Source organism: Ascidia mentula, chromosome 8, assembly GCF_947561715.1.
Source record: "Ascidia mentula chromosome 8, kaAscMent1.1, whole genome shotgun sequence".
Classification (NCBI taxonomy): Eukaryota; Metazoa; Chordata; class Ascidiacea; order Phlebobranchia; family Ascidiidae; genus Ascidia; species Ascidia mentula.
In genome coordinates this window covers 9,852,230-9,866,527 of record NC_138573.1, presented here as the reverse complement: position 1 = coordinate 9,866,527, position 14,298 = coordinate 9,852,230, and the positions used below count along the sequence as shown (strand labels likewise).

The window sequence follows — 14,298 nt, the reverse complement described above, 5'->3', positions numbered from 1 at the left end:
AAAACTTAATGCAATTATCCAGTTGTGATGCAATAAGAAAGTTTCAATTTAAAATGTACTGTTCTTCTGGTATAAAATATACATGCTGTATTGATACCGCAAATTTAAGTTTCGTCTGCCATTTAGCGAGACTTCATCAGGTATTGATACCGCAATTTCAACGTACACCACACTAAAACATTCAGGGGCACAAAAAGAAAAATGGGCATGTCGACACCGCTTGTCAGATCACATGGCAGAGGCAAAACACGAAACACTACGGGAGGCGAAACAGTTACAACAAATTGTTATAAACTGCTGGAAAGTAAAGACATTGTTCTTTGTCGTTGACGCATTCACTGTTTTTGTGAATGTGAAGTGACTCAAGAAAGAGCCGTTTGGTGTGAAAGTTTCAGTTTCAGTTTCAATCTGAACCCTCCCCCTTTTGTGAAATACTTGTGTGTTTTAGTATCTAAGTAAACACAAGCATTTTTTGTCAAAATCTCTGTGACAACCAGCAAACTTTGTTCTGCAAACAAACAAGTCATGGTTAAACTGGCCATTGTTTCCAAACATGTTGATTGTTATGAAGCAGGTGCCATTTTTTAATAATCTAAAGACAAAATGTCTTTTTCAGTGGCCACCTTGTTACAATGGCATGTAGTTTTAATTAACAAAAATCAATTAGTTTCATTGTTTAACTTGTTGCAAACACATTATCTTCCTGTTAAAGTTCGACATTAAGAAATAACCATTAGCGCACACAGATGTGCAAAGATGCATACCAGGCCACTACATGCCAAGAAGTTTTTGTTTGTTTGTTTTCTTGACTATGTAAATGCACATTTACGAAAAAAGCTATCTTGGCACAGTATCAGGTTCCCACTGACCGTTTGTTGTTTTATCAGATATTGTTTTCATGTTTTCGCAACTGTGTCTTTAACAAAACCTGCTATTATTATGTAACAAAGGAGTGAGTATTCTAAAACAAAGACATCTTGTACGTTTAAATACAAGAAACTTGTTATCAATACCAGTATATTTTTTATGGTGGAGTTTTATTGAATACAATGTGTCGATTAAAATATGTTTGGTTGTTCTAAAGCAGCGGTTCCTAAACTTTTTTGCTCGCGCCCCCCTAACAATATTTGTCAAACCCTGCGACCCTCCAACAACTCGAAAAATACACAATTCAAAATCAACTCTTGAGCTATTTATTTTTATTAACACTCGTCAATAGGAGGGATGGGATTGCTTTTTTGAAACCAGGTGTTTAATGCGTGGCTTTGTGGACAACAATGCTCATCGCAGATCGGCTGCACCAACTTTCCTGTACAACCGCACGTATTTCACCCAGAAATCGGTGAGAGGCATGGCTTCGAAGTCGTCTTTTGCGGTTGAGTTAAACTTCAATTCCAAGAAATCTTCCTGCAAATCATCCGAAAGAAGGTCTTCATTGAGACGAAAAGGATTTCTAGTCACCTTCCAATCTGGCAATTCAGTGCTGGCAAGTTCTGGGAAATACCGTTCAAATTCAACAATTAAAAGTTGAAGATGCGCTTCCATTTCGTTCTTAAGCTCGCCCTTCAGGTCAGCATCGTTTTTATCGAGGGCTGCAACTAGGTTTGTAAATGAAGCCGCGTTCCCACGTTGAACTCGACGAAGCCACAGTCCCAGTTTCGCTATAAAACCACGTATGATATTGATGTGATTAATGCGGTTGCTATTCTTTCCTTGCAAGTGACGATTCAGTGTATTGAGGGCTTCAAAAATGTCAACGAAAGCCGTCTGAGGTGAAAGAGTGCAATAGATCATGTTTCCCGTGATCTTCGAGAAATAACTCCACTTCTTTTCTCATCTCATAAACACGAGCCAACATATTTCCCTTTGACAACCAACGAACAGCCGTGTGAAACAACAGAGTCTTGTGATCCGAATCCATTTCCTTGCACAACTTGGCAAACAACCTCGTGTTGACAGCACTTGCCTTGACGTAGTTGACAATTTTTATGACAATTGTCAGCTTATGGTTTAATGCAGATGGTAAAGTCTTGGATGCCAGGGCTTCCCGATGGATTACGCAGTGAGTGTCAACTGCGTTTGGACTTTTTTCCTTCATCCTTGTAATAAATCCACTTCGACAACCAAGCATTGCAGGGGCACCATCAGTGCAAACACCTACAAGGTTTTCCCATCTCAAAGAGTTGTTGTCAAAGTAACAAGCAACAGCTTCGAACACATCTTCTGCTTCGGTAGTTGTTTCAAGGGGTTTGCAAAACAACATTTCCTCCTCAATTGAAGTGGTTCCGATGAAGCGGACATACACCAGTAGTTGGGACAACTGAGCAACATCAGTGGTCTCATCACATTGGATAGCGAAGAATTGAAATTCGATATCTTTGGCGATATCATCGATGAGTGTTTTAATAGTCGAATCTAACAGTGAAATCTTTTCCAGCTTCTTGCTGCTTGTCTCTCCCAGAACAAGACTGGCTGCTTTTAGCATGCATGGTTTGATCAAAGCTTCGCCAATATTGTGGGGTTTCTTTGCCTTGGCAATCATGTACGCTATTTCAAAAGAGGCTTCTACTACCTCAGCAGATGACGTTTGACAAAAGCTTTCCTCTCCCACAATTTTCATTTTCTCAAAAGAATCTTTTTTGGTTTGAAAATATACCGACGGTTTTTGTTTCAAGCTGGGATGTTTTGTATCAAGATGGCGTTGCAAGCGACTTGGCCTCAAAGCGTCGTTGCTAAGTTTTTCGAAGCATATTACACATTGTGGTACAACCAGACCTTTAGACGTAGCATCAGCAAACCCAAACTGCAAATACTCTGCACTGTACTTCCTTTTTTTAACATTTATGTTTTTAACTGTTAAATAATCAGCGTCGACCGTAGATGATAAACAAGAAACAACTAGGCAAAAAGCCAGTAAGCCAAAACTACTGTCGTCGATATAATGGCCATTTATGCGTCACAGTAACGGCATTATTGCGTCACAGAAAATTTGATATTAAGAGTCTAACTGTTGCAATTGCATTAAATCGACAAACGGCGTAATGTTTGCTACAATTTAAAGGTTTCTGTACACAGAAATACTTAATATAAATAGATCGCTGTATGGTCGCTTCAAATGTGTTCTAAAAATTTTGGCGCCCCCCTTGTGAACCTTTCACGCCCACCAGTTTAAGAACCCCTGTTTTAAAGTGTCAGTTATCAGTTTATGTCATTTTTGTTATTCGGCCCACACAATAATTCTTCTCTTGCTGTTCGACAAATCTACGTCTTGGACATGCGGTTGTCCGGTGTGTAAAAATAAAAACAGTTTCGGTGTGAAACATGTTGCAAATACTAAGCATATACCTCTTAACATTTTACAAACAAAAAACATTAAGCATGACAGACCTGCCTACTAAAAATGTACTCATGGTAGCAGTAGTAGTGAAGCCTTCATTTGTCTTGTAGTCATTTAGTTTTTATTAAACCTTGTTCTTACTTTTTGTAATTTTTTTTTTGAAATATGGGTTATATGCAAACACTTCAAAAAACCTTTCAATGGTATGTGCAAAATATTGGAAATCAATGCCTTCATTATGTTTATGAAGACATAGTAATAAAAACATACCTTTGCCACATGCTGTTGACAAGTTTGTTCTTTTCCTACTGTGATTTTAAATTCTTTGGAAAAAGTAAGGCTTGACTGCATGTCACCAGTTTGTTGTTTCAACATTCGACACATATTCTTCGTGTAATTGATTCTGCATCAAACAATTTTATGCTTTAGTTTGGGATGCATATTGGTATTTCTATTAAAATAAGTTTCGCCGGCGGGAAATGCCCACCTTGTAGTCCTCAATAAATAGAAGGAGGATGTCACAAAGCAATCAATGATGCATATGGGGTTAATTTTACGGTTGAGTGTGCATCGCACAGCTATTGCTAGGGCGAATTTGAGGCTGTTTCAGTGGGGTTTTGGGCGCTTTGAATCAGCTACTTGGTGCTGTAGAAAATTAACCTAAAAATGCAGCTCAAACTTTAGGCTATATTCGCAGAGAAATGAATCATTTAAGGCAGTGATCCCCAACCTTTTTGTGGTGGCGTACCACTTGGGAGGAAAAAAATTTGATGCGTACCACCTGGTTGAGTGTTACAAAGTAACCTAGGTGATGAAGTAACAAACATTTGGAGATCACTTACATTTTTTTAATTTCGAACTATATCCGCTTATAATGAAAATAAGTCACAAGACCCAACAATGCTTATTGGTAAACAAGCGGAACAGTAGGCAGGTGCATTCCTGCAGAGGGCCTTGAAAACAGGATTCCCTTGATGTAATTGCCATATAGGTCCTTGACAACACAAACCGCACATTTTAAATAAATCAATCATGATTAATCAAAGTCTACTGTAAGTGAATTCTTGCTGAGAATTCACTTGACTGCAAACATATAATATTTGTGAAAGGAAAAAAAAACTATTGAGAGATATCAACAAAACAAAGTGTAAAAAACACACTTTGGTTTTACTGTAAAAATATCTAGAATATTTTAAAGGGAAAGTCAAAATACATTTGGGGAATTCTCTATTTTTTTGCATTTACAATACTGACACTTGTGGAAAAAAATATAAATGTCTGTGCTAATCATCACATAAAAGAAGTATTGCACAATTATGTTAAGTTTTTGCGGTACTATACATAACACATCAACAAAGTATCAAACTATTACCCCAACTATTTATTGTAACTTGCTTTTGACTAATATGTCAATATCTGCTTTAATTTTGGCGGTCAACAGACAGAAGTATGCATCGAGGGTTTCGTCAAGCGTTCTGTTTTATGTGGTGCTTTTCAATTGTTAACACTGAGAAAATGCTTTCACAACTGTATGTACTACCAAACATGGAGAATGCGAAATCTGTTAACAGGGAAAAGTGCTTGTTACTTGCAAGTTTACAAAAATCAGTGTTAACACTAATTCTTTTTTGACAAAAGAAACTGATTTTCTTCCAATTCACAATATCGTGTTGACATAAAATAGTCCAGACATCTACTTACATTGGACTGTTGAAAAGCTTCATTTTTTATTTTAGCTGTTTAAAGTCAACAAATCTTTCTTTAAATTCATCAGATATTTAATCAATCAAATTTATTTTCTCAAAAAATCAATGCTTTTCTGCTCACCAATCAATTCACTTCAAATGAAGGAAAATGGGCAGCACCTTTTACAAAGTACATCCACGTTTCTGGTTAAACCTTCAATGTGCCCAACCAATTAAGAGATAATTTGTTTCCAACCTTGCAGTTTTATGTTTGGTGTATTCAATAATTACTAATGGTATGTCAAAAACACAATAGAACTAACGATCTATTCATCAATCAACTGAATTTGTATTCTTCAGGTGTCCCTTCGTTCCATGAGAAAATCAAATTTTTCTTTTCACAAAGTAAATAAATGTTTCAATGTTTTGCCTGCATGTAACCATCGAATTTGAAAAACAGTGGCATGTCTTTATACTCTGAATCCAAATCTTCTTAAGAACTGGATGAACTTTCTATTCCTGGATGAACTTTTGATCACTTAGGCACATTGTGCTTCTTTGGTGAATGATACACTGAAATGTTGGGGAGTCCACCTGATGATCTTTCAGAATGCTAATAAGAGCACTCTTTTGCACTGTCATTGCCTTTGCACCATCTGTCATAACACATGTGCATTCAATTCTTCTACCCTTCTTTCCACAGTTAGATGTGATAAAGACTTGCCTCAAAGGCATGGGCTATTTTTAAAACTACCTTTCGAAACTTATTTATTGTTCATTTACTAAACTAGACTGACAAAATGTAGTTGGCAACCAATGTGTTCCACAACACATACTGGAATTTTATCTGTTAAAGCGAAGCACAACAACATTTTTTCAAAAGTATTTGCAGAGCAAAACAGCTTTGTTTACCTGACAGTCCTTACATATACCCTATAATAGTTATGTAAGTCAATAATGTGCAACTATCATAGGGCTGTTGAAAGTGCAATTGGTAATAGCACACAAAAAGTGTTTGCCAATCGCACTATAAGGGGTCCAGACATCCCACTGTAAACAATTTTTGACTGTTTTGTTAGCCAAAACTGTTTTGTTTGTTTTGTTAGCTACATTGTGCTTGCATTAGCTATTGTTTTCAAACAGAGGTCACGTTGTTGCAAAGCCAAGTGATTTTTCTGTACGTCAGGTAGTAGTAACAAAACTACTGCTCAGAGAGTTCCCTGGGGTCATGCGAACAAAACCAGAGGTTAAAAGGGGTAAAAACAAATATAATGTAATGTGTAAAATGAAGAGACATTAAAAAAATAATAAATTGCATGACGACGAAAGAAGGGTTATATATTGAAAAGTCTTAGCGGTGCCCAGGGCATTGATTTTTTTGCGTGTCGAACATCTTGAGAAAAATTGTCGGGCGTGTTGAATAGGGATGCACCGAAAGTTTGATTTGCCGAATTTATTCGGCCGAAACCAAAACTTTTTTACTGCATGCAACACTGATACGCAAAGTTTAGAATCATTGTTCAAACTGTACTAGTGTGTTTTATTTGTTAATTGTCATCTAAATGTTGGTACAACATTCTTTAAGTGCCAATAAAAGGCTGTATGATACGATCAGATCCATTCCAGCACATGTTTTGTTGAAATTTATTGCGATTTTAAAGAGATGGACACCAAGATTAGTTTCGGTTTATTCGGCCGAATTTATTCGGCTAAAGTTGCCGATTCGGTTTCGGACGAATAAAAAAATTGCTGTTTTGGTGCATCACTAGTGTTGAATAGAAAAATGTCGTATCTGGTAACTAATGCATGAGCACAACCAGGCTTATTTTAATTACAGGATTCTTGTACTGACATAAGTTTAGAATACATGTTGAAATAACGACAAACAACCTTGCATGTTGTAGGCTGCTATGTCTCTTTTAAGATCCAATTGAACGAAAAATGGTATTTCTATCATAACAATGCCCTATGTTCGGAAACAATGGTTAGTCTAACGCGCTTATTTGCTGAACATTAAAGCAAGTGCTGGCTGGTTATTGCATGGATTTTGTCCAAAAATTTATTGCGGTTGCGTTTATTTAGGTACATAAACAGACAAATTTATTTTGGTGGGGATCCCAAACGATGATGGCATTAAGTTTTCAACACTACATAACCGTTCAGTTAAATGCTGTTGTTTCATAGAGACTCGAAATACAAATTTCTCCCCAAATAATTGTTTTTGCGGTTTGAAATTAAACGACTTATACTGGCACCAACGTCTTCGAATCACTTTTGCCACCAGCATGTACAGCAAAAAATTGACAACTACATGTTAATAGGAAAATGCCATCCAATCTTCTAAAAATAGAAATTAGTAAGATCGATGTAAATGTTGCAATATTGGCGTGATCGATATGTTAGGCTTAATTAAGTTATTATAGTAATTTAATTTGTGGACTTTTGCAGATAACAATAGAGTTGGTCTGTTCATGGTACTGTATACTGGTAACTCAACATTTATTCACGTTGCCCGTGTCGAACAGTGGCATCGCGTGCCATACACTTAAAATGGTGAAAAGGGCATAAATCGACACCCTGGTGGTCCCAACAAACCAATGGCATTTAACAGTGACTGGAATTGTTGGATATAAATTGTTTCCATTAGGAGTGCTGCTTTCCTCCAATCTGTCCCAGGATTGTTGGGTTTTGAAAGTCCACCTTGTGCTTGGGGTGTTCTACCAGATGTTGGCAAACCTCCAAAGAAGGTCCTTTGGTAGTCATGCAATTTACTTTTTTAATGTTTCTTCATTTTACACATTATGTTACATTTGTTTTTACCCCTTCTAAGTTTTGGGTTTTATCGCATGACCCCAGGGAAATCTCTGTTCTGCCTCTTATCTAAACTATTGTGTATTTTCCACCTTCCTTCACCACACCATTTTGACAACTCGCCTGCATTTCACATTGGGAATGATTGTAGTTACAATCAAAACATCTGAAAAATGAACTTCTGAGCAGCTTCACTGTTTATTTTGAATGTACAAAATAAAATATACAAAGGTCAAATATGTTTTTAAAGTTTTGCAGCTATCCTTTTATAAATTAACAAGTTTGTTGTTACCTCTCCAAACAAATTTTTCTTTTTTCAATTTCACTCTGAAGTTGTGCACTTGTAGTTTCATAGTCCATTTGTACATCTACCAATGACTTTCTTTGTGCATGCACAGTTTTGGAAAGATTCTGTATAGTAGTACTCTAAAAAGTAGAAATATCGTTAAGACTTTTCCACAATAAAACTAAAAGTTAAAACACAGAAATATTCTACAAAGGCATATTCAGGGAACTACACCTTACAGTATTAAGTATTGCCTCCAATCCAATATTTTCATAATATGAAATATATTATATAGAATTTCAATAAAAAAATTATTTAATGATGTCATTTAAAATAGTAATATAAAACACTACAGGCAACATTTAACATAAAGGATATAGAAGAAAGATTCTGTATAGTAGTACTCTAAAAAGTAGAAATATCGTTAAGACTTTTCCACAATAAAACTAAAAGTTAAAACACAGAAATATTCTACAAAGGCATATTCAGGGAACTACACCTTACAGTATTAAGTATTGCCTCCAATCCAATATTTTCATAATATGAAATATATTATATAGAATTTCAATAAAAAAATTATTTAATGATGTCATTTAAAATAGTAATATAAAACACTACAGGCAACATTTAACATAAAGGCTATAGAAGTGCTAAACCAAATATAAAAAGTACATGTGAAAAGCTATTAGATTTCAAACAATCCATGTCTCTTCAATGAACAGAATTGTTCAACTTTTACCTCAAACTTGCAGTCAAGCACATCACTTACCTTTTTTTTTAAATCCATATCAACAAGAACTTTCCATCTCCTAAGTTTTTCCATTTCAAGCTGAACAATATCCTGGTCCTTAAAACCAACAAGGATAACATATACTGAAAGATTTTACTAAATTTACTGAACAACATCTGTCAAGTCACACATAGTTTTTATATTTAGAGGGTGGATGGCTATATTGCGCCACCATAATTTGTCATTATAACATCATCAGGTATAGCAAAAACTGTTTTTTAATATCAGTGCTTGATGCATATTAGCCTAATGGGCAAAGATATACACATGATACGAGATCGATGTATATCACATTGTGAGATGGCCCTACAGCTGTTGCAGTGAAAAAAAAAACAAATTAACAAACTACAGAATGTCAGTAAATTTTTTGGTCAACATTTTTTACATGTGAATTCCCAATGTTTTGTGATTGATAAGTGCGTCATTAGTAGGTTAAAACCCACTTGCACAATTTAAAATAAAAGTTTTTATGCAAATGTAATTTTTATTAGTTGCGAAAAGACTGGAGTTAATAGAAAAGCCATGAAGCTAGTGTGCAGGACATTTTCTGGCAGACACTTCGAACATGCCTTTGCTCATCATCAGTACTGTAACTAACTTAATGGCTTCATAAACTTTGCCCATAGTAGCAGGCAAGCAGAAAAAATTTTTTTAAGGATAGACAACAACTACCCCATCATTGCAATGCGTTTTACAATTTAACCTGCTCCTCACACACACAACCACACAACCTTTCCTTGTATACAAAGGAACATACACCTAATCTATGCAGTCCAACCCAAGATGCTGTGAAAGTTATTAACTTTATTAAGAGTCGCGCACACAATACCCGTATTTTTGCAAATTTATGTGGTGAAATGGAGTCAGAGTTCAAAACCCTTTTTCTGCATTGTGAAGTAAGGTGGCTTTCAAAAGCCAAAGCTTTAAAAAGGCTATTAATGTTGAAAAATGAAGTCATGATTTTTCTAACGGAGAAAAATTCAGATTTGGTCCAACATCTTCACAATGAGAGCTGGCTGTTGAAATTATGCTATTTGTCAGATTTGCTTGAAAAACTGAACGAACTTAATTTGTCCCTCCAAGGAGAAAACACTAATGTTTTTACATTGAAATCTAAAATTGAAGCCTTTATCAAAAAATTAAACATCTGGAAACAAAAAGTTGAAAATTATTCATTTGAAATGTTCTCATTTATAGAAGAGTTTTTGGCTAACAATGGTGTGGAATCAAACGTTATCAAACCTCTGGTAATTGACCATTTGTCAAATCTGTTGAAACAGTTTCAGAAGTATATTTTTCCAGAATTAGACAATAGCAAATCAGATTGGATCCAAAACCCATTTGCAACGCAAAAACAAAGTACCGAGCATCTCTCTCTCAAATCTCAGGAAGAACTTGCTGATCTATCTTCTGATTCTAAGTTGCGGCTTGAATTTTCTGGAAAAAAGCTAACACTTTTTGGCTAAGCGTCAGAGCGGAATATCCATTATTATCTGACTCAGCAGTGACCGCACTCCTGCCGTTTGTCTCGACGTATTTTTGTGAGTCTGCGTTCTCAACATTGACGGCAATCAAAACAAAATACCGTTCCAGCCTAAGCAACATTGAAATCGCCTTGAGACCAGCATTAACAAGTATAGAGCCACGTCTGGACTTGCTTTGTAGCAGAAAGCAGTCGCACCCATCACGCTGAATAAGTGTTTGGTTTTTTGTTTTGTTTCCAGAAGGATACCTATGTGTCAAGTAGTAGGCTTCGAGTACCGGTAGCTTGTTTTTGGTTTTCGTTCGAAATAATCCCTTCAATAAATATAACAAATCTATATTTTGCACTGTTTGTCATACTATCTCTGAAGGGTCGCAGAAAATTTTAGGAGATTAAAAGGAGTTGAGCGCGAAAGTTTGGGAAGCCCTGCAGTAGACTACCGTGTTAATAACTCTTGTGGTAGCTGAATGAGGTCAGTGTGAGGTCAATATTAACATTAAGAAGATCTCACCTTTTTAAAAGTAAATTCAGACATTTACCATTATCTAAAATTGTTGATTTTTCTTTAAAATGCACATATTGATTGCATTAAGTTTTGAAAAATATTTTGTAGCCCTCACAAAGATACAATTGTGCGTTCCTGCCACTTGCCTTGATACGTCTAATAACTGTGGCGTAACAGTGTATATATACGCCTGCGTGTATGCTGGTCGTGAGTAGTTGTGCTACAAACAAGCACTTTTGACATTTAATTTTAAACAAAGTACACAAACTTTCTACCGCCATCATTTAAGATTTTTCACCATTCTAAGTGTTCGACAAGGGTATCGTGAAAAAATATTAAGTTACTGGTATACAGTACTACGAACAGACCAACGCTATTGTTATCTACAAAAGTCCATGAATTGAATTACTATAATAACTTCAATAAGCAACATTCACATTGATTTTATTAGTTTTCTTTTTTCGAAGATTGGATACCAACGATTTTCCTATTGACATTTAAATTATCAACTTTTTGCCGTAGATGCTGGTGGCAAAAGTGGTTCAAAGACATTGGTGCCAGCAAAAGTCGTTTAATGGCAAACCACAAAAAATTATTTGGGAAGAAATTTGTATTTCAAGTCACCATTAAACAACAGCATTTAACTGAACGGTTATGTAGTGTTGAAACCTTAATGTCACCATCGTTTGCTCTGCCAGGATCCATGCAAAAACCAGCCAGCACCTGCTCTAACGTTCAGCGAATAAATGTTTAAATCTATCATTAGGTTTGCAGCCCAAGCATTGCAGCCTAGCTGGATCAGCCACTTTTTCCTGACAAGTCGGAGCAAGATTTGAAAAATCAAGCTCCCGGTGAAGCTTGAACTCACGACCCTGGGCTAACCAGGCCCAACGCTCTACCAACTGAGCTACAGGAGCTCAGTGGTTTCACGGGGTATATTGTGGCAAAGGTACACTGGTTGCAAGCACAACTTGCCAGGCAACCTTCACATATACATAGGGGATCTCTACCACCGTATCAGATAATGCAGTAATATTTCATGCAATGGCATGATTGGCAGGATCGCCCCACTGCGCAGGTCCTTGCTTGGCGCCATCGCCAAACAAATGGGCTACTGGTGATAACCTCAAAGACACTCTGAGTAGCAATGTCTGGTGACCTACTTGCGTGGTGTAGCGCCGCAGCCGCAAGTTATCACCAGTAGCCCATTTGTTCGGCCAGTTTTTAGCATTTATTTTTCAGCATTTTATTATTATTATTTTTGTTTTCTGTTTTATTTTAGAACTGAATTTGCTTATTTTGAGCGAAACATGTATTCTTAACAATAAATGTTTGACACAAGGCTATTTTATACTGTCATTCTGCAAAAAAGTAATAATTAATAAAAGGAATTTGCCCCCTGGTTGGACATTATTTTGGGCCAAAAACAAGAGACAAAAAATGCAAAATATTAGGTCCCTGTTTTAGTTGCAAGCCCCAGTAATTGATATTGACAAACAAGTGGAAGAGGTCCTGAAGACATATTGCATCTAAGCTACCTATAGCGAAACAGCAATGTATCCTATTGCAATAAGCCCCCAATTATAAATCTGTTAACAAAATCCAAACCTGATTAAATGATTTCATCGGCGATATAATTTGAGTTGTATCTTCATTAACAAAGTTGACTGCCATGTTAACATCAATCACTCATATAAAACAGCATATAAAACAACACTAAAAGAAAACAAAATGCTTTAAGGAACCTATAGACACCATTTTTTTTAGCTGATGTCAAAAAAGCCTTTTTTATATTAAACTCATTCGTGCAACTACACTATAAATTCCGCCAATCACAAAAATGTAATTGACAAGACACATTCTATTTTATAAATCTATATTTTGTAGATTAATAACGAAAAACTAGAAGATGAAGATAGCATACCAGCACAGCACACAAAGTAAAAGCACCACTCCATAGCAATATCTCTATACATATTTTAGTATATGTAAACCCATATACTGCACATACATCTTATAAATCCATGGCAAACTAGAAATAAATATTGGGACATCACAATAAAAACTTTGAGAATAATGTTTGGGTAGCCAAAGGCCAGGTGTTAGCAAACCACATGCAGGACTACAGTCAGTCTTGTTGACCAATTTTTAAGACCCAGACCATGTTTATTATAGTATAAATTCCAGGTACATTACAGGCAAATTGCTGCTGTTTTGGATAGCAACTGCAAATTTCTGGATTCGCCCCAGACAGCTGCACCTCATGCTCATACTGGAACCTTGAAATTATGTGAGTTAGAGTCATCATCAATTACTGATTACATAAAAATCAAAACGTTCGATAAACCAGAGACTTTTTTAACATTTTCCCTTGATGCAGACTTAAACACCAAAATACCATAAGATACGTATAGGCCCAATGGAATATCCAGAGTTCTGACGTACAACTCTACATTACACTGCTAAATATGTTGATAATGTTTGCACGATAAGGGGAATAAAATGCCTAAAATTTGCAAGGTTTGCCAAAACATTATGAGGCAGCGAAGGTAGCGCAATTGTTGGAAGAAAAATAGTACAGCCAGATGCCACACCCACTACAGGAAAGCAGGATAACAAATCTTAAAAAGATATACGGAAAACCCAACAAAACCACTGAACTAAAACTATACAATTTATTGTTTAAACACCACGAATTGGCTTTCGTTTCCAAAAACACACATTCCCTTGCAACAGACAGTACCTTGGCGATGTCGTGTCGTGTCGTCTCGCAGACAAAGCGATCACGTGTTACAAATCAGTGTTTCCCGCGGTAAATTTAGAAGCTAAATTTGATGATTTGACGGTTTCCTACAAAACTCGCGCAACCTTCTGGCATCCAACTCTACCACAGACTTTTTCATCGTGAAATGTTCGAATTATTGCCTCAATATTGTATATAATTTTGTATTACTCAGAGTAACTCCAATACTAAGCGGCAAAAACCGAACTTTCATACAATAACTCTTCGACTCCAAATTAGGCGCAACAAAAATACGTACGAAATTATTCTCTGTTTCTTACCAGTTTTAATTTGTGGATCTCCTGACAATGTTTTTACCGGCTAACCTATCTCACAGCATACAAAGCGTCTCACTGAGTAACGTAACTAAAAATCCGCAATGATTTATTTTCCCAAGTTCCAGCAGTCCCTCCGTGCTTTTCGGGGAGGCACGGCCTTGTAAAGTGCGAGGAATTTAAATACCGGTCGTACCGTGATCGATTGCGCGTTACTCGACGCCGCAGACTATGTGACAACTGTTTTTGATTTGGACGTTTTGCCACAAAGTGCAACAGCCCCAGGGCGTGCACAGTGAAGGACTGCAACGAAGCTTATCACACATTGTTGCATCCACCGGAGA

General features: G+C 36.4%; 1 protein-coding gene across 1 annotated transcript; it reads right to left on the bottom strand.

Moving 5' to 3' along the window:
- Positions 1 to 1,281: 1,281 nt before the first annotated feature.
- On the bottom strand, positions 1,282 to 12,571 carry LOC145911897 (protein FAM200C-like). Its single transcript, XM_082999335.1, has 7 exons — positions 12,506 to 12,571; positions 8,889 to 8,966; positions 8,126 to 8,259; positions 3,608 to 3,740; positions 3,388 to 3,440; positions 1,759 to 2,828; positions 1,282 to 1,661 (listed from the first exon to the last, which is right to left on the bottom strand). Exons 1-7 carry the CDS (start codon positions 12,569 to 12,571, stop codon positions 1,282 to 1,284), a joined length of 1,914 nt encoding a protein of 637 aa, XP_082855461.1.
- Positions 12,572 to 14,298: the final 1,727 nt, after the last annotated feature.